Here is a 21,277-nt window from a genome sequence, read left to right on the forward strand (position 1 = left end):
TTGGGGATCTGTACATAACTCCACTCAAGGTCTTTTTACTCTTGCATTTCCTTGGCTCTATCCACAATGATTCAACACCTTCCAATCATATGTTGCCTCTTTCAGCAAGGCCAGCCCTCTGCCTTCGTGCATATTCTTTTGATATAATGTGTGTCCTTGGACATTAAGCTCCTAGCAATAATCCTCTTTCAGCCATGATTCAGTGATGTCTACATGATGTCTGCCAATCTGCAACTGTTCTGCAAATTCATCTACCTTATTCCATATACTGTGCGCATTCAAATACAGAATCTTCAGTTCTGTATTCACCCTTTTCGATTTTGGCCACCTTTTATGTTGCAACTCATCCTGTTGACTGCAGTTTTGCCCTACCAACAGCCTCTCCTCACTGCACATTGCCTCTGTTTGTAAACCATTAAACCATTTGTAAACCATTGTAATCTTAAGTACTATTATCTGCCTTTCCTACAATACTACTTGCATTGAAATATATGCAGCTGAGGACACTAGTCACACAATGCTCAACCTTTTGATTCCTAACTTTGTCTGAGGTCTTAACAACATTTGAATCCACAGCCTGTCCACTAACTTATGGCACTCTGGTTCCCATCCCCTTGCAAATCTAGTTTAAACCCCACAATGCAGCATTAACATACCTTCCCACTAGGATATTAGTGTCCCTTCAGTTCAGGAGCAAACTGTTCCTTCTGTACAGGTCCTACCTTCTCTGGAAGAAAGCCCAATGATCCAAAAATGTTATGCCCTCCCTCCTACACCAACTCCTTAGCCATGTATTAAGCTTATAATCTTCCTAGTTCTAGCCTCACTAGCATGTGGCATGGGTAGCAATCCTGAGTAGTACCTAACTCACTGAACTCCCTACGCAGAACGTTGTCACTCGTCCTACCCATGTCATTGGTACCGACATGGACCACAACTTCTGGCTGTTCACCCTCCCACTTAAGGTGCTAAGAACTCAATCCAAGATGTCTTGGACTCTGGCACCTGGAAGGCATGAAAGGCATAAAGTTACTATAAATTGCAAAAACAATGTAAAGAACATGGAATGGTAAGGTGATGTTCATGGGTCCATGGGCTGTTCAGAAATCTGGGGAAGATGCTGTTTCTGAATCACTGAGGTTCTTCAGGCTCCTGTTCCACTTACTTAGTGGGCATATCCTGGATGGTGTGGGTACTTATTGATAGATGCTACAACCGTGAAAAATGAACAGGAAAGAGGAGCAAGAAAACAAAAAAAAAGAAAATCAAAAAAAATAGTCATGGTGTCTGATATAGACAAGATAACACAAATTCCAGTGGTAACAATTAACCTACAAAATAGCCATATTCAAATAGCATGACACTTTCTACAGAAAACCAAGTTTCTAGAAAAATACAGAAGCAACTATATTGTAATTACTGGAAATAACACGTAATAGTTCATGTTTGTCAGTGATTGTATAAAAATACAAGCACAGAAGAGTTAACTTTGCCATAGATGTTCCTAAGCCCAGCTGCAAAAGGAGGAGGGATGGGCATGGAACTAGCAGCCCCATCCTGTAAAATCCCAAAGCTACAGATGTACCAACAGAATCTCCTCAGACCGTCCCTGAGAGAAGGATCTTCACATAGAAGACATGAAATTGTGTGGTAAAAACAGAAGCCACAGGGCCGATCAACCTTTGGCCCAGCATAGAGGACTCTGGCAAGCTGCAGTTGACAGCCTATACCCCAGTCAGGGTGATGGGCTTAAGAAGACAAGTAGGACAGTTGAACTTCAAGAAAAATTACCATTCTACCGTCCAATCCAACCAATTGAATATTTTGTATCAATATTTACATAGTGTATTTAATTGATTTGATTACTTGCATTATTTATCTTTCTCTGATATGTTTTCCCAATTACTCAGTGAATCTTTGTTCTATCTTTTCATATATTAGGAACTCGCTACCTTGGGCTTTCCGTCTTTTTATACAGGGGAGGCACAGGAAGCACTGAACTTGGTAGCCATTTTAAATTGTACATATGATCTTCTGCAACTTCACCGCAAGAATCTTCGCACACTGGAGGACATGGAAACACAACATCTGAAGTCCAGCAGTGATATGGACCACTTGTACCACAGCCAAGTAAAACTGAAGGTAAATAGCAGGAAACAAGCAAGAGTTCTCGGTGTAAGAACTGCAGTATCAACATTCAAACAAGGGGTATGTGTGTGTGTGTGTGTGTGTGTGTGTGAAAAAATGGTCTGTTGTCCTGCCAGAATGAGTGAAGTCTCTAGGTCCACCACCAGCTCCTTAGTCTTTTTCACATTAAGCTGCAGATGATTCTGCTTGCACCATGTGACAAAGTTTCCCACTGTAGCCCTATACTCGGCCTCATCTCCTCTGCTGATGCATCCAACTATGGCAGAGTCATCAGAAAACTTCTGAAGATGGCAAGACTCTGTGTTGTAGTTGAAGTCCGAGGTGTAGATGGTGAAGAGAAAGGGCGCAGGCCTGGGGAAGCTTTTATGAAAGACCGGCAGTTGCCCATGTAGCAAGTCTCCCCTCTCCACACCACCAATGTTGTCCAAGGGAAGGACAAGGGCCAATACATCTTGGCACTGTTGTCGTCGCAGGAGTTGTCAGAACGAGGTTGAAGGCAACGTCGGACTGCCTTAGGGACTTATTTGTCCTCAGGGTTTTACTCCTGATGAGCTTCATCTACCCGAAGAACTGGTTTTAAGGCACCAGGACCCGCCTTTGCCCTTTCTCCTGTTAGTTGAAACAGTTCTGCCAGGCTTGAAGGCTAAGCCACATGAGAAGGCCATGAGTTGGTCTTGGTTGTCAGAGGCTATTTGAGGCGCATGCTATGAGAAGCACTTTTAGGTAGTGGGAGCTCATCCCCACTACCACTCCTCGGCTTGACAACCTTAGGAACCAGCTAAGAGGAGGGCACAGTTTTAAGGGTTTTGGAAGTAGGTACAGAGGAGATGTCAGGTAAGTTTTTTTACGTGGAGGGTGGTGAGGACGTGGAATGGGCTGCTGGTGATGGTGGTGGAGGCAGATACAATAGGGTCTTTTAAGAGACTCCTGGATAGGTACATGGAGCTTAGAAAAATAGAGAGCTATGGGTAACCCGAGATAATTTCTAAAGTACATGTTTGGCACAGCATTGTGGGCTGTAGGTTTTCTATGTTGCTATTCTAAAAGTGACGTGGCGGACTTTTAACATTGTAAACCAGCAAGTTTGTTATGTCTCCCCACTTGCTGGGAAAATGGGCACCTCTTTCTCCCTCATTAGGGAGAGAGAAAACAAGGGCCCATTATAATTAAATAGTCAAATGTGCACAGGTTGGAGCTCAACTCTTCAAAGTCATATTCAACAATCCTCAGTAGACTCTCGCACTTTACTCCATCAAATCATGGTACCCAACGGATTGAATCCTACGGCTGGTTCTGCCCAGCATCTTCGCTGTCCGTCTCCCACCGAACAAAGAAAAAGGCTCACACTGGTGTCACGCACAAAAAAAATACCCCTGCTCTCCCAGCCTTCTCTCCTGATCGGATGGCTCGCATTCCTCAGCACCCGTCATCTCTAACAATAACCCAAACACTGCTTCTACAGAAAGACCATTGCATGAACCACCCTGCAACGTTAGCAGTGAAATCTTTACCATTTGGTTACATAACCTTCAGTATGCTCCCTCCAGTTAGTCGGTGTATTAAGTAGGTGTGAACTGGCACACTAGTTTGTGGATGAATGGACTTTGTTGGACATTGCTGTGTAAAGAGTATGAATTTCTCAAGCAATGATGATCGTTGTATTTTAATATAATTGAATCTCTTTAGGATCAGCTAGAGTCCTCCCGGAGAGAGGTGGCATCATTTCAGGAGAAGGACAGACAGCTACAGTTGAAGAACCGAGCTTTGCACAATTTACTAAAGAATGAAAAGGAGGAGGTAAATGTCTGAGTTGTCTGTTTTCAAGTAAAACAGAATGCCTTTCTCAATTCCCATTTTTGTCTTGCATTCCTTTCGGTCAAGAACTTCCAGCAGAATTTGACAATCTCAATTATTCTTTCAGCAAGTTGATGAGCATTTGAGGTTTTCTTAGTTCAAGCTTTTGGTTTAGTTGCAATTCTTTAACAGAATCTGTAGATCATTGCTGTACTGAACAAGTGCTGTTGTCAGGTGCAGTCTGACATGGGAGATGATTCAACCTGCTCAGATGTATTTGTGTTGCTATTTGAAGAACAAAAATTTCTTCTAATCTTAAGCCAATATCCTCTAATAATCAGCTTACCATCTTCATTGTAAGACTTGGATGTACACTGAATAATTTCTGTATTTTGATCTAATTAATGATTGCTATTTAGTTTTTAATAAAAGTGGTAGTTAAGATGGTAGTACCAAATGTATGTAACAGCTTTCTGGTAGTCAAAAGCCTAAGAAATTCGACTTAGAAACATCACTAAAAATACCTTTTTCTGAGGCAAGTTGTGTTAAATTATTACCACAAACTGTGAAGGGGTGAGTGATGGTGAGGCAAATTCAGGGGATGAGCTGATCTGCTGTGTTGCAGAATTGTTGCAGATGGAGTTCTAATACCCGTATAACTAGCCCAGGAGCAAGATTGGATTGCTCTGGGCGTCAAAGTGAGAAGTCGGGGCCCCGGGCAGAGGGAATTTAGTGTCCATACAACTGGCTCTGGTGCAAGGTTGAATTGCTCTGGGTGCCAAGCTGATTTGAAGAGCTTGCAAGCAGCTTCAGGCTGGGTGATTTAATCTGGGCCCGGAGTGAGTCACTGGGCTGTGTGGTCTAGGCCTGGAGCCTTTCACAGCAGCAGTGCCCAGGTCCTAGATTTGCTTTTTGGACTTTTTTTTTTTAAAACACTGGCCCAGATCAGTCAAAAAAAAAAACAATTTTGCTTGCTCTCCACAATGTTCACTCTTCTCTCCAGAGCCCCAGAGCCTTTTCCAAATGGAATGAAAAGACAGGGTGTTGGGCTTCGAGGCAAGAGCCACTTTCTCTCACTCTCTGTGGTGCTGAGGCTTTGAAGACTGCGCTGGTTGTCGTGCTTCGTGCCCGCTAATATGATAAGCTGATAAGTAAGGCTTTGGGCCTACTCTGGGTTGGTCCAGGGTTCGGATCAGAGGACTCAATTTTGGTTCAGAATGCTGTTGTTCACTTCAATTGCTTGCATGATTTATTTTTTCCTTGAGTATCAAGTGTTGGTCTTATTTTTATTCTGTTTTTACTTTAATTGGGTTTTTCGGGTTTCCTGCTTTGTGGCTGCCTGTGAGCAAACAAAACTTGAGGTTGTACAATTTGTATGTTCTTTTGATGATATTCTTGATTCTGATATTTTCTGGAAAATACAATATTTAAGAATACTTCATTAGTACAAGTACTTTGTCACTTAGTTCAAAATCTCTTCAGCAATTCATAATTTCACTCACCACAGCTTTGAACTGATTCTGCAATCTGTAGTCACACTTACACGGACTCTACAACTCATTACTCAATATTATTTATTTCATTATTTGCATGATTTGTTTTTTGCACATTGGTTGTTTGTAAGTCTTCGTTATTCAGTTTTCATAAATTTTTGTATTTTTTTAATCTGTGAATCTTGCAAAAAAAAAAAGAATCTCAAGGTAGTATATGGTGACATGCATGTATTTTGATAGTAACTTTGACCTGCCTGTGGTTGTTCGGAGTGAACTTGTAAATAATGTTAAAATCAGACCAACTTCTTGTCCTGATGTAAACGTGACACAATTTTATTTTTCAGTATTACCTTTGGAAAATACGTACCTCTTGTTGCATTTTGAGACGTTCTGAAATTGGTGCATGATATTAATGTGAAGTTAGTTAAGTGATCTCCTCCAGAACAAAAATGATGTGAAGAAACTGCTAAAAGCTGGTGCACTACTCTGCTGGAGAAACCCAATGGGTCAAGCAGCATCTGTGGGGAGAAAAGGAATTGTCAAGAGTTTCAAGATAAAACCCTCTTTATTCCGGCAATTTCTTTCCTTCCACTGATTATGCTCAACCTGATGAGTTCCTCCTGCAGGTTGCAGGTTCTTCACAGCAAACAGCTTCACCAAGTTGGAGCCCGTGGTGTGTTTGTTAAACTGCAAAATGTGTGATCCCATTCAAAGTAAAATTATTATCAAAGTACTAATCTGTCACCAGATACAACCCTCAGATTCATTTTCTTACAGGCATTCACAGTAGAACAAAGAAATACAATAGAATCAACGGGAAAACTATACACAAAGCCTGAAATAAAAACCAATGTGCAAAAGACAAACTGTGCAAGTTAAAGTTAAATAAATAGATTAGTATATAATACTGAGGCATGAGTTCTAGAGTCCTTGAAAGTGAATCCATAGGTTGTGGAATCAGTTCAGTGTGAGTGAAGTTACCCATACTGGCTCAGGAGCCTGATGGTTGAAGGGTAATAACGATTCCACAATGAACGTTGTTGATCCACACGTGTTATGTTTGTAGTACTTGTAAGCTGGATGGCCGTGAATAGCACACACGAAAGATGGAGAGGTGAGGAACAACGTGCTGCTGTTTATTTTGTAAGTCATCTACCCAGAATGCCCTCTCACAACACGTTCAGAACGTAACACACAGAAGCAGCAACCATCTATAATGGTTAAAATGTATATAATAATATGCCATATTTTAAATTTGTAAGTACTTTGAGTTGTGTTTAGCTTTAAATTTTACACTTGAATTTTTCGTACTGGTACTTTATCACAGCAGAACTTTAGCCATTTTCTTTGAGTATGAATATTATTGCAAGTTGATCAGATTTTATCTCTTTTCAGATTCAAAAGTTGCAAAATATAATCGCAAGCCGTGCAACTCAGTACAACCATGACCTGAAGAGAAAGGAACGAGAATACAACAAGCTGAAAGAACGCTTACACCAGCTTGTAATGGACAAGAAAGACAAGAAGCTGTGTAAGTGTGGCTAAAGATAAAGAGCACAATGTAGCTCATTCCCTTTCCTTATAACCTTGAGTGAAGTATCATTTGGAATGGAAATTTATAACTTTTGTCTGAATTGGTTTTGTGGATATGTGTGAGTTAATTATGGACGTGCTATGTCGGTGCCCCAATATGTGGTGACAGTTGCAGGTTGCCCCATTACATCCGAGGGTGTATTGGTTGTTGACGCAAATATTGCATTTCACTGTTTCATAGTCTAGAACACTACAGCACAGTAACAGGCCATTTGGCCTATCTAGTTCAATTAATAAATCTGAATCATAATCTTTCAACCTTAGGTGTACAAGAAGATGATAGACACAGATAGATTGGACATCCAGAGAATTTTTCCCGGGGCAGAAATACCTAATGTATTTTCAGGTGAATGGAGGAAAGTATAGGGAGATATGAGAGGTAGTTTTTTTTTTAAATACAGTCCTGGGTGTGTAGGTCATGCTTCCAAGGTGGTGGTAGAGCAGATGTTTAATACAATCACAGATCTGCAGGTGCTGGAAATCTGAGCAACATACAAAATGCTGGAGGAACTCAGCAGGCCAGGCAGCATCAGTAGAAAAGAGTACAGTCAACATTTTGGGTCAAAACCCTTTGGCAGGATATTTAAGAGACTCTTAGGTTCATGGATAAATGAAAAATGGAGGGTTATTTGGGAGGGAGAGGTTAGACTGATCTACAGTATGTTAAGTACAGCACAGTAAGTTCTGTACTGTTCCATGTTTGGTGTGAAATAGAACATGCTAGAAATCATAAATGAGATTCTGCGGATGCTGGGAATCCAGAACAACACACACAAAATGCTGGAGGAACACAGTCTATGTTTTGGTCTGAGACCCTTCATCAGGACATGCTGGAAATACGCCGCAGTTCAGGACACTGGTGGGAAGAAAAACGCCGATAACACTTGAGGTTGGGGGGCCGGTATTTCGAACACCTTGTTTTTTTTTCAACGTTTCCATCCTCGCCAGTATTTGTTTTTGACTTGGGCATTAAGAAGTTTCCTCATTTCTAAATAGGTAATAAGCAATCTGGAATCAAATGGAGTAACTGCAATTCACAAATAGTTTGAAAGGGATCCCTCCTCTGATGCTCCCTTCCCTTTCCTACAAGGAGATTCACTACATAATAGTGTGCAGTTAGACTCTCAGGAAAGGCAAGCAAATGATGAGACAAAAGTGCATCCAGCATAGTGAGTATCAGTGCATTAGGGATGCAAAATCAAAAAAGGGCAGCAAATACAGTACTCAAAGTTTTATATCTCAATGCACAATATAAGAAATGCGGATGATCTCGTGGCATCAATGAATCATGGCTGACGGATAGTTGCAGTTGAGAACTGAATGTCCGAGGTTACATGTTGTATCGGAGGGATACGAAGGTAGCAGAGGGAGTGGCGTGGCTCTGCTGGTAAAGAATAGCAACAAATCAAAGATGTGACTTAGGATCGGAAGATGTTAAATCCTTGTGGATGGATTTAAGAAACTACGAGGGTAAAAGGGCCCTGATGGCAGTTGTATACAGGCCTCCCTCCCAGCTGTAGCTGGAATGTGAACCACAGATTACAATGGGAAATAGAAGACGTGCCAAAAGGGCAATGTTATGATAGTCATGGGAGATTTTAACTTGCAGGTCGATTAGAGAAAATCAGGTTGATAATGGATCTCAAGAGAGTTTGCTGAATAGAGCAGTTTTTCATTGAGCCTACTAGGGGATCAGTTATGCTGGAATTGGGGATTATGCAATGAACTAGAGGTGATTATGAAGCCTAAGGTAAAAAGCCCTTGGGAGCCAGTAATCACAATATGATTGAGTTCAACTTGAAATTTGAGCTGCTCAAAGCCATCAAGGCTGCAAAACAACATTATAGGGACAAGATTGAGTCAAGATTCACAACAAGCAGTACACATGGCTTGTGGCGAGGGCTGCATACCACCGCAGACTTCAAAGCTAAATGTTGTGCTGCCAACATCATGGCCTCTTTCTGAGATGAGCTCAATCACTTTTACGCTTGGTTCAATTTCGCTAATCCTGAGCCTCCGAAGAAAGCCACCGCTACAAACTTCAACCTGGTCATCTCTGAGGCTGAGGTACGCAGATGTTTCCAATGAGTGGACAGTCGCAAGGCTGCGGGACTGGACAGCACAACTAGCAGGTGTGTTTACTGACATTTTTAATCTCTCCCTCTCCCAGTGCAGAGTGCCCTCCTGCTTCAAGTTATCCACCATTGTCCCTGTACCAAAAAAAGACCAAGGCAACATGCCTGAACAACTGACGTCCTGTCAGTCACCTCAATAATAAGGAAATGCTTTGAGAGGCTGGTCAAGGATTATATCTGCAGCTTCCTACCACCCAAACTGGACTCCTACAATTGGCCTACCGACGCAACCGATCGACAGACAACGCAAAAGCCCACTGCTTTACAAACAGTCCTTACACATCTGGAGAAGGATGCTTATGTGAGAATGCTGTTCTTGGACTACAGTTCAGCATTCAACACCATAGTTCCATCCAGTCTCAACAAGAAGCTCAGAGACCTCGGCCTTCACCCTGCTTTGTGCAGCTGGATCCTGGACTTCCTGTCAGATTGCCAGCAGGTGGCAAGAGTGGGCTCCCTCACCTCCACCCCTCTGACTCTCGACACAGGAGCCACTCAGGGCTCTGTACTAAATCGCCTCCTTTACTTCCTGTATACCCATGGTTCTGTCACCACCCACAGCTTTAATCTGCTAATTAAATTTGCCGACAACACTACATTGATTGGCCTTATCTCAAACAATAACAAGAGAGACAAAGGAAAAGAAGTCACCTCTCTGACACAGTGGTGTCAGGAAAACAACATCTTCCTTAATGTTGCAGAAAACAAAGGAGCTGGTTATGGCTTATAGGAGGAATGCCCCTATTGACATCAATGGATCTACGGTGCACGGTATCCACATCACTGAGGACCTCACGTGGTCTGTACACACCGGCTGTGTGGTGAAAAAGGCACAACAGCACCTCTTTCACCTCAGACGGTTGAGGAAGTTTGGTATGGGCCCCCAAATCCTAAGAATTTTCTACACGGGCACAATTGGGAGCATCCTGGCTGGCTGCATCATTGCCTGGTATGAGGACAGTACCTCCCTTAATCTCAGGACTCTGCAGAGAGTGGTGTGGACAGCCCAGCACATCTGTAGTTGTGAACTTACCATGATTCAAGACATTTACAAGGACAGGTGTGTAGGATCATTGGGGACCCAAGTCACCCCAACCACAATCTATTTCAGCTGCTACCATCTGAGAATCAGTACTGCAGCATAAAAGTCAGGACCAACAGGCTCAGGACAGCTTCTTCCACCACTATCAGACTGATGAACTCACGCTGATTTGAATGTACTCTATATTACATTGACTGTTCTATTTATTATAAATTACTATGATTGCATATTTAGATGGAGAGGTAACGTAAAGATTTTTATTCCTATACATGAAGGATACAAGAAATAAAGTCAATTCAATTCAATTCAATAAAGTCTGCCATAGCCATATTTCAGTGGAGTAAAGGAAATTACAGTGGTATGAGAGAGGAGTTGACCAAAGTAAATTGGAAGGAGATGCTGGCAGGGATGACAGCAGAGCAGCAATCGTGAGCTTTTGGGGGAAAATGAGGAGGATGCAGGAGAGATGTGTTCCAAAAACAAATAAATTTTCAAATGGCAAAATAGTATAAACATGGCCAACAATGGAAGTCAAAAACAAAAGAGAGGGCATATAACAAAACAAAACTTAAGGAAATTAGAGGATTGGGAAGCTTTTTAAAAACCTACACAGAGCAATTAAAAGTATCATTAGAAGGGAAAAGATGAAATATAAAAGCAAGCTAGCAAACAATATCAAAGTGGATAGTGTGACCTTTTTCAAGTATGTTTTTTAAAAAAGAGATGCGAGTGGATATAGTACCACTAGAAAATGAGGCTGGAGAAATAGTAACGGAGGACAAAGATGGCAGATGAACTAACTGAATATTTTGCGTCAGTCTCCACCGTGGATGACACTAGCAGTGTGCCAGATGTTGTGCATGAAGGAAGAGAAGTAAGTGCAGTTACTGTTACAAGGGAGAAGGTGCTCAAAAAGCTAAAAGACCTAGACCTTGGGGTTCTGAAGGAGGTGGTGGTAGAGATTGTGGTGGCATTAGAAATTATCTTTCAAAAATCATTGGACTCTGGCAATGTGGCAGAGGACTGGAAAATTGCAAATGTCACTCCACTCTTTAAGAAAGGAGGAAGGCAACAGAAAGAAATTTATAGATCAGTTAGTCTAACCTCAGTGGTTGGGAAGATTTTGGAGTCTATTGTTATGGAGAAGGTTATGGTGTACTTAGTGACACAGGACAAGATTGTCATGAGGGGCCGGATGGACCCAAACGCAGGACGCTGGCACTGAAGTACTAGGGGGAGGACAGGATGGGGATGCCATGGCACTTAAGAGTAGCTGGGGTTCAGGCAGATAGAGTTCTGGCAGGCAGAGCGAAGCAGCGCCCGGGGTCCGTGCAGGCAGGCAGAGTGGAGCGGCCCCCGGGGTCCGTGCAGGCAGAGTGGAGCGGCCCCCGGGGTCCGTGCAGGCAGAGTGGAGCGGCCCCCGGGGTCCGTGCAGGCAGAGTGGAGCGGCCCCCGGGGTCCGTGCAGGCAGAGTGGAGCGGCCCCCGGGGTCCGTGCAGGCAGAGTGGAGCGGCCCCCGGGGTCCGTGCAGGCAGAGTGGAGCGGCCCCCGGGGTCCGTGCAGGCAGAGTGGAGCGGCCCCCGGGGTCCGTGCAGGCAGAGCGGAGCGGCCCCCGGGGTCCGTGCAGGCAGACAGGTCCCCGGGTTCAGGCAGGCAGGCAGACAGGTCCCCGGGTTCAGGCAGGCAGGCAGACAGGTCCTCGAGGTTCAGGCAGGCAGGCAGACAGGTCCCCGGGTTCAGGCAGGCAGGTCCCCGGGTTCAGGCAGGCAGGTCCCCGGGTTCAGGCAGGCAGGTCCCCGAGGTTCAGGCAGGCAGGTCCCCGGGGTTCAGGCAGGCAGGTCCCCGGGGTTCAGGCAGGCAGGTCCCCGGGGTTCAGGCAGGCAGGTCCCCGGGGTTCAGGCAGGCAGGTCCCCGGGGTTCAGGCAGGCAGGCAGACTGGTCCCCGGGGTCCGTGCAGGCAGAGTGGAGCGGCCCCCGGGGTCCGTGCAGGCAGAGTGGAGCGGCCCCCGGGGTCCGTGCAGGCAGAGTGGAGCGGCCCCCGGGGTCCGTGCAGGCAGAGTGGAGCGGCCCCCGGGGTCCGTGCAGGCAGAGTGGAGCGGCCCCCGGGGTCCGTGCAGGCAGAGCGGAGCGGCCCCCGGGGTCCGTGCAGGCAGAGCGGAGCGGCCCCTGGGGTCCGTGCAGGCAGACAGGTCCCCGGGTTCAGGCAGGCAGGCAGACAGGTCCTCGAGGTTCAGGCAGGCAGGCAGACAGGTCCCCGGGTTCAGGCAGGCAGGCAGACAGGTCCCCGGGTTCAGGCAGGCAGGCAGACAGGTCCTCGAGGTTCAGGCAGGCAGGCAGACAGGTCCCCGGGTTCAGGCAGGCAGGTCCCCGGGTTCAGGCAGGCAGGTCCCCGGGTTCAGGCAGGCAGGTCCCCGAGGTTCAGGCAGGCAGGTCCCCGGGGTTCAGGCAGGCAGGTCCCCGGGGTTCAGGCAGGCAGGTCCCCGGGGTTCAGGCAGGCAGGTCCCCGGGGTTCAGGCAGGCAGGTCCCCGGGGTTCAGGCAGGCAGGCAGACTGGTCCCCGGGGTTCAGGCAGGCAGGCAGACTGGTCCCCGGGGTTCAGGCAGGCAGGTCCTCGAGGTTCAGGCAGGCAGGTAGACAGGTCTCCGGGTTCAGGCAGGCAGGTAGACAGGTCTCCGGGTTCAGGCAGGCAGGTCGTCGAGGTTCAGACAGACAGGTCTAGGTGGTGATAGGCTAGCGGAGAGCCCTCCCTGGGCGGGCCGCATGTATCCTGGGTAGGGGTGCCTCCCAGGCGGAAACGCCGGAGGCCTGGGCACGATGCGGACCCCTAGGCGGGTGCGGGCACTATCTCAGAGTTCGGGCGGAAGAGTAGGAGGGGGCAGAACCCCTGCAACTCGACCTCGTAAAAATAAGAAAACTTGCTAAAAAAAAAACGCCATGGCGATGGTGTCCTGATGACTCCACTCAGAGTTAAGGGCTTTCTTCTTCTTCAGAAGGGCTTAGACAGATTAGGAGAATAGGCAAGTGAGTAGGAAGCAAAATACAGTGTTGGAAAATGCATGGTCATATGCTTTGGTAGTAGAAATAAATGTGGACACTGTTTAATAAATCGGAAGAAAATCCAAAAATCTGAGATGAAAGGGAATTGGGAGTTCTTGTACAGAACACCCTAAAGGACAACTTCTAGGTAGTCAGTGGTGAGGAAGGCAAATGCACTGTTGGTATTCATTTCAAGAAGTCTAGAATACAAGAGCAGGGATGTGATGCTGAGGCTTTATAAGGCACTGATGAAGCTTCACTGAGTAATGTGAACAGCTTTGGGCTCCTCATCTAAGAAAAGTTGTGCTGGCATTGGAGAGGGTTCAAAGGCAGTTCACAAGGATGATTCGGGAAATGAAAGGGTTATACAAGGAATGTTTGATGGCTCTGAATCTGTACTTGCTGGAATTTAGAAGGATGAGGGGAGATCTCATTGAAGCCTTTCGAATAGTGAAAGACCAAGACAGTAAATGTGGAAAGGATGTTTTGCCATGGTGGGGGAGTCTAGGACAAGAAGGTACAGCCTCAGGATAGAGGTGTCAATTTAAAACAGGTGCAGAGTAATTTCTTTAGCCAGAGGTTGGTGAATTTGTGGAATTTGTTACCACAGGCAGTTGTGGAGTCCAGGTCGTGGGGTGTATTTAAGGCAGAGATTGATAGGTTCTTGCTTCGATGTGGCATCAAAGGTTATGGGGAAAAGGCCGGGGAATGCGGTTGAGGAGGGGGGAGAAAGGATCAGCCGTGATGGAATGGAGGAGCAGACTTGATAGGCCAAGTGGCCTAAATCTGCTCTGATGCCTTATCATCTTATATTGTATACAATTCTTGTGTAAGATGGGAGCAGTTTTGTTCACATCATCTAATATACCTGCTTGCATTCCATTTAAGCAGCTGGTGTTCACTGCTTGACCTAAGCTGTTATCCAGCATTTTTGATAAGTACATGGGTGGGAGGGGAATGGAGAACTGTGGTGCAGGTTGACGGAACTAAGCAGAATGATAGTTTGGCGTGGACCTGATGGGCTGAAGGGTCTGCTTTTGTGCTATAGTGCTGTATGACTTGATCTTTGGCTATGTTTTTTTTTGCTGCTATTGACAAGATGGCAGTAAGGCATGGAACAGTGGTATAGCATTTAGCAGTTGGGAACAGGGTTCAATTCCCAATGCAGTCTGTAATGAGTTTGTTCATTCTCCCCGTGAATGTGTGAATTTCCTCCGAGTGCTCTGGTTTCCTCCCATATTTCAAAGATTTATGGGTTAAGTTATCGGGATGCTATGTTGGTGCAGGAAACATCTCAACACTTACAGGGCTGCCTCCAGCATGTCCTCAGACAGTATTGGTTGTTGAGACAAACATTTCACTGTTTTGCGGTGTATGTGACACATAATAAATCTAACTAATTTAGTGAATTAAAAATTAATTCTTCTAATAAAACTTACGTTGGCTTTTATTGCCATCTTCTGGAATGCCACAGTAAAGCTGAGGCCTGTATTTTTTGTTTGTCTACAGCAATAAAACTAACTGGCATTTGTTACTGTATATTCACCAACAAGTAGTCTTAATGTGGAAATCTCTCAGATTTAAGTGTTTATTCATAGACTGCACTATTTTCAACTTTCTCCAAAGACCAGCTAGTGACTTTTTCCCAGAACAGAAATGGTTTGTGCCAGAGAAGTCTGGTATCTGTGGCCACCACCTTTTCCTGGGTGGATGCAAGAAGACTATCTAGCTGTTCATGGGTTAGCATCTGATTAATGATTAACTGGACTCCACCTCTGATGGCATAGCCTGTGTTTGGTGGTAGTTCAATTTGTGTGTGTGTGTGTTTTATACCATAAGCAAGTTAATAAAGTATAATTCAAAATGCATGTACTGCACAGCACAAGAAAACGGCTCACTCTCCTGATGCTGGGATGTCAGTGGTGGCAGAGTATTCATTAGTCTCTGCGTGACGGAAGAAGCTGCTACCCAGCTGTGATCAAATAGCAGAGCAGACGTGATGGACAGAATGAATGTCTTGTGGTCTAATATACAACAACTGGAAAGCACGTATCCCTAGGGTACTCCTTAGTCTCTCAGTGCGAGGGGAAAAACTGAACCAGTCTAGTAGTCCTAGTCCTCATGCTCCTGTACCACCTTCCGATTGTAGTGAGTCAAAAAGATTGTGGGATGGGTGGTAGGGATCCTCAACAATGCTTTGGGCCTTTGATCTGCAGTAGGCAGCTGTTGATCCCAAGGGATCATGGGTTTGCGCCTCTGGTGGATTGTGTCCTTTCCAGGGCGGAAGCCTGGGTGGGAAGATTTGAAGAACTGGCTGTTGCCCATGCAGCGGGCTCCCCCTTTCCACATCACTGCTGTAGTTCAAGGGAAGGGCAAGTGCCGATACAGCTTGGCACCAGTGTCATCACAGTGGTTGCCAATGTGAAGTTGTAAACATCAAACTGCCTTTGGGGCCCCGGCTCTGGATTTCTTCCTCAGCCTTTCCCTTGGGTGGGTATGGCCACAATGCAGCAGAAGTTTAAAATCAGTTTTTCTTCTCCTAGGTCTGCAATACTCTTGGTAAATGGCACAAATAGGAGGGGGAACCTTGGTGAATCGTCTTGGCAGTTTTTATTGTTCTCTGTAGGGCAGATCGCATAGAATGGAAACAATGCTAATGTAACAATAAATGATCTAAAAGCAGGAATAGACCATTTGGCCCCTTGTTCCTGTACTTCCACCTCTGTACAATCTACATGAACTAATCCTCATTCCTTTCTGTTAATATCTGAAAAAACTATCATTGAATCTCAAGAGATTTCAAAAAATAAATGCATTGACTTCTTAAAAAATAGGAATAAAATTGTTAAATAACATGCTGATTAAAATACAAAGCTTGCAAATAAAACAAAAACATGATAGTTTAGGGGGGAAAGGACTTGCTTTCCTCTTTGTAAAATGGCTTGTTACTGGTGTGTGTACTGAGGTACAGTGAAAAGCTTTGTTTGACTTGCCGATCCATAAGATCAACTCATCACATCAGTGTATTGAGGTGATTGGCTGTTCATCATTTCCAATGACAGGAGACTGGTGCCGGAGAGTTTTTAAAGTGGAAAAACCATTCCACTCTCTTGACCTCCGAAGTCTAGGTCCAGTGGTACGAGTAGTCCTCACAGCTGGGGCTTTGTTTAGCTGCAATGGATGACCATGACTACTACTGTGCCTTGTCATGCCCTGTGCTCTCCACAAAGCGTTGCAGAACCACCTTCCTGGTCATTGGATCTTACTGTTGATCACATCCGCTCAGTCCGCTGGAGATGACTTTACATGCCAGGGTGGGTACGTTCCTTTCACATGGTGCATTGAGGTAGTACAAGGGGAAACAATAACAGAAGATAGTATTACTATATTCTGAAAGTGTTATGCAGGTAGACCAGGGGTGGGCAAACTTTTTGACTTGTGGGCCACAAAGGGTTCTAAAATTTGACAGGGGGGCCGGACCAGGAGCAGATGGACGGAGTGTTTTGGTAATACACCTCATAAGAGAAAATAAAATATCATGGGATATGTAGAAAACGTGCTTTAATTTCAATTGAAAATGAACAAATGCATTACAACAAAATATCTGTCTTTGAAGTCCCATGGTATTTAGCTATTTATTGAAATGACTTTTAAAACACTGAAAATTAAATGAATAAAATACAGCTTTTTTTAATAGTAACAGTTATTATTTTAAAGCACTGAAAATTCTGTTATCCTTCAAGATATTATCATCATCACTCTCCTCCTGACTGTCTTTATTTCAAAAACGGTAGGAGATGCAGGTCTGCTTGTCCTGCTCCTTCTTATTCAATTGTCCCCTGTGCCAAAACTCAACAACGACCAGCACAAGGACAGAACAGTGACAGCGCGCCAGTATGCGGAGCGCGTTATTTGATCTGGAGCGCATTTTTTATTTTGAGAACGTACGTGCACCTGCGCACTACTCATGTCCATCACTTAACAGAAATGACATGTAACATGTAAGGCTTATTGAAAAAAATATTTTCAAATGCATTTTTTACATAACACAACGAAGAAACTTATTTTTAATTTCAGTGGGAACAGTGTTGTTGGTCTCCCTTTTTAGCCAGCGCATCAAAGTCTGGATTTAGTTTTGTTGTGGCGATTCTCAGGATGGATCTGAGGTGTTGGTCAGTTAACTTGGATCTGTGGCTGGCTTTGTTGATGTTCATGACGCTGAACGCCTGTTCACACAAATGGGTCGAGCCGAACAACGCCAGCATCTTCTGTGCCGTCCTCCGGAGGTTTGGAAACACCTCTTTACCAAGTGAAGCATAAAAGTCATTCAGTTTAAGAGAGTTGAACTTCTCTTTTAAGATGGGGTCAGACTGAAGGTTGATCAGTTCCAGCTGTAGCTCCTCTGGTGCTGTTTCAGGATCTTGTGACAGGGGACAGGCCACCAACTGAAGTGACTTGTCAATTTTTTCAAAATCAGAAAAGCAACGGCAGAATTCTCTGTGCAGCGCATCCAGTGACTCGCTGTATTTTTTCACATTTGCGCCGGCCTCTTCCAGTGTGGCTAGTGTGGGAAAATGAGTGAATAACTTATTCAAAATTTGCCTGGAGAAAAAAGCCAGCTTGGATTTAAAGGCTTTCACGTTTGTGTACATGTCATGCACAAACTGATCCTTCCCCTGTAGCTTCACGTTCAGTTCATTCATGTGTGAAAATATATCCACAGCAAACGCAAAGTCACAAAGCCAGCTCTTGTTGCTCAGCTCAGGAAATTCGCCGGCCTTCCTCAGTAACTCCAAAAATGCACCGATCTCCTCTTTGAGCTCCCATACTCGTTGAAACACTTTGCCCAAACTTAACCAGCGGACACGGGAGTGATAAAGTAGGTCCTGGTGATCCGCATCAGTTTCCTCCAGGAACGTGATGAACTGACGGTGCTGAAGTCCCCTTGCACGTATAAAGTTGACAAGTATTACGACAGGATTCACAACATGATTCAGCTGTAATACCGATTTACATAGAGATTCCTGGTGGATGATGCAGTGAAGGAAAATAACATCCTGGTCAGGATTTTCATCTTTCACTTTATTCTGTATTCTCCTCAGCAGGCCGACATTTTCCCTGTCAAATTAGGAGATCCATCTGTGGTGACGTTGATAAGTTTACTCCAAGGGAGCTTCATATTTTCGAAGACAGCAGACACCCAGTCATACAAGTCCTCTCCCCGTGTTTTTCCTTTCAGAGACTCCATTGTCAAAAACTCCTCCGTTATTTCAAAAGTATTGTTAATTCCTCGGATAAAAATGAGGAGCTGAGCAGTGTCTTTTACATAGTTGCTTTCATCCAGTGCTAATGAATATAACGTGAACGACTCTGCCTTTTTATTTAAGTCGCTGGTTATATCTTCATATATCAGTTCCACACGGCGAGTCACTGTCCTGCGTGATAAACTGATTTTTTCAAATTTGTCTTTGTTCTCCGGACACAATACACCTGCTGTCTCCACCATACATTCTTTTAAAAACTCACCTTGGTACTTGACTCATGAATGGCAGTTTGACGGTGAAAAAAATTTTGTTGAGCCTGTAAATTAGCTGCCAACCTCTGAGCATTAGCTTCCCGTTCTTTCGTTGACTGGTTGCTAGCATAGTTGGCATGTTTTGTGGCAAAGTGACGGCTGATATTATATTCTTTAAAAACCACCACAGTCTCTTGGCATATCAGGCATACAGCAGTTGATCGGTGTTCGGTAAAAAGATATTTAGTTGTCCACTCCTTATTAAACACCCGACATTCTCTATCCACTTTTCTTTTCTTAGCTCCACTCATCTTTACGGAAGGGGTGAGAGGTCAAAGAGTAAAGCGCAAATGTGGAATAATATGCTGCACCTCAACAAAGGTCAATGTATATAGAGTGCGTCATCTATTGGGAAAACGCCAGAATTGCGGGGAAAAAACGTTAACAAGGTTTATTAATATAATTTCATCAAGTTCTGCGGGACGGATTAAAAAGCTTAATGGGCCGTATATGGCCCCCGGGCCATAGTTTGCCCATGCCTGAGGTAGACAATAAAATGTAAGATCAGAATGATGTAGATTGTGAGATCGAGTCTGTCTTATCATACAAAAGGTCTATTTATTGTTCTTAAAACAGTGGGTTGAAACTGTCTTTGAGCTGATGTCTTTATATCTTCTGGGAAGAAAAAAATGTCAATAATAAACCAATACTAATAGAGACTTCAGTCTGTTGACTTTTGTGTATAATCGTGTATAGTTAAATGTTTCCATGTTTACAAATTATTCATTATTAATACATACAATCCACCTTTTATTTACATTAGGCATTGATATCCTTAATTATGTGGGGCGTTCAGATGGGCGACGGAGTGCTTGGCGAACTGGCAAAACAGAAGCCAGGTATTGTTTAGTTAAATAAAGATCTTAGATCTTTTTTTTAACTCAGAAAGCATATTTCCATATCTCCATTTCTCCATCTGATTTCAGTGTTGTAGTACAATACTTCGATTTCTGTAAATTCTGATGATTTCTACCCGCTGCCTCCCGTTTTCCATTCCTCATTATGGTTCCCTCCTCCTTCCCTTACTTCAATGGTCAACTGCTTTCTCCTTTTAGATACTTTCTTCAGCCATCTCACCTATCCCCTCCCAGTTTCATACTTCATCCCTCCTCTCTTGCCCACTCACCTTCTACCTTACCTGGTCTCACCTATCACCTCCAGCTTGTACTCCTTCCCCTACCCCTGCCTTCCTATTCTGGCTTCTGCCCCCTTCCTTTCCAGTCCTGATGAAGGGTCAAATGTTTATTCCCTCCCATAGATTTGCTGAGTTCCTCCAGTGTTTAATGTGTATTGTATAATTTTTCCCAATGTTCTCTCTCAAAACTGCAGGAATGAAGAGGAGATGTACAAAGTCCTTATCAATAACTATGAAAGACATCATAAAGAACTCATGGTGGAAAACATTGAACTGAAACAAGTTCTCCAACAGATGAAGAAAGAAATGATGTCGATACTTAATCGTAGAAAGCAGAGGCCAAAAGAGCCACTGGAAGATAGCAGTGGTATAGTGAGTTTCACAATATTATTTTTGTTGATGTCTTATTGTGAATCATAGCATTTTTATTCCCTTGTTCAACTGTTGATTTACAGTACAGTGTCATTTTCTGCATTCTGAAAGGTTTAATCCCATCCAAATATAATTTGAAATCTTTGCTAGGTAAAGATAAAATGAAATGCGAGGTGGTGGCTGAACAATTAAATTGCTGTGCCATTAATCTGAACATCTGGTCTAAAAATTGGGGACATGTTCAGATTTCAACAGCCATGAAATGCTATTTTCAGTTTAAACCTCAAGATAGCATAACACTATTACAGTGACTGCAACCCGGGTTCAATTATTGCTGCTGTCTGCAAGGAATTTGTATGTTCTTCCTGTGACTACATGGATTTCCTCTGGGTGCTCCAGTTTCCTCCCACATTCAAAAGACTCGCGTTAGGTTAATTGGTCACATGGGTGTAACTGGGTGGCATGGGCTTGTTGGGCTGTAAGTTTCTTTTACCATGCTGCTGTATTCTGATAAATATCAATTTGAAAAGTGTAATTATGATGCAGCAGGATGTTTGTAAAGCAATGTCCTGTGATCTATTAGAAATCTCATCCCCTTGAGAGGACACTGAAAGGAAGCTTCTATGCTCTCTCAGATCTGGTGTAAGAGATCCCACGGTTTTATCTTAAGAATATCCTGTGACCTGGTCAATATTCTTTTCTTCCTCAGGAACCCTTTTGGACTTGCTTCCACTTGCAACTGCATGGTACTAGTGCTTTTACTGGTATTGTTGCCTTTTAATTCCCAGTAGTCATAGGGCTCTACAACACTAAAACAGGCCCTTTAGCCCATCCAGTCTATGCTAGACTAGTTTCTGCCTAGTTACATTGAACGCCACCTGGACCATAGCTCTCTGTACCCCTCCCATCCACGTACTTGTCCAAACTTCTCTTGAAAGTTGAAATCCAAAACTT

At 44.1% G+C, this 21,277-nt stretch overlaps 1 protein-coding gene across 5 annotated transcripts in view; it reads left to right on the forward strand.

Moving 5' to 3' along the window:
* The window catches only part of ssx2ipa (synovial sarcoma, X breakpoint 2 interacting protein a), a 98,692-nt gene that overhangs the window by 53,835 nt on the left and 23,580 nt on the right, over positions 1–21,277 (forward strand). For all 5 annotated transcript variants that reach the window (XM_073062518.1, XM_073062516.1, XM_073062517.1 and 2 more), the window contains 5 exons: positions 1,942–2,142; positions 3,835–3,945; positions 6,831–6,966; positions 19,580–19,655; positions 20,146–20,323. In XM_073062518.1, the coding sequence (XP_072918619.1) occupies positions 1,942–2,142; positions 3,835–3,945; positions 6,831–6,966; positions 19,580–19,655; positions 20,146–20,323 (702 nt within the window). The remainder of the gene's footprint in view (positions 1–1,941; positions 2,143–3,834; positions 3,946–6,830; positions 6,967–19,579; positions 19,656–20,145; positions 20,324–21,277) is intronic.

Source organism: Hemitrygon akajei, chromosome 12, assembly GCF_048418815.1.
Source record: "Hemitrygon akajei chromosome 12, sHemAka1.3, whole genome shotgun sequence".
Lineage (NCBI taxonomy): Eukaryota > Metazoa > Chordata > Chondrichthyes > Myliobatiformes > Dasyatidae > Hemitrygon > Hemitrygon akajei.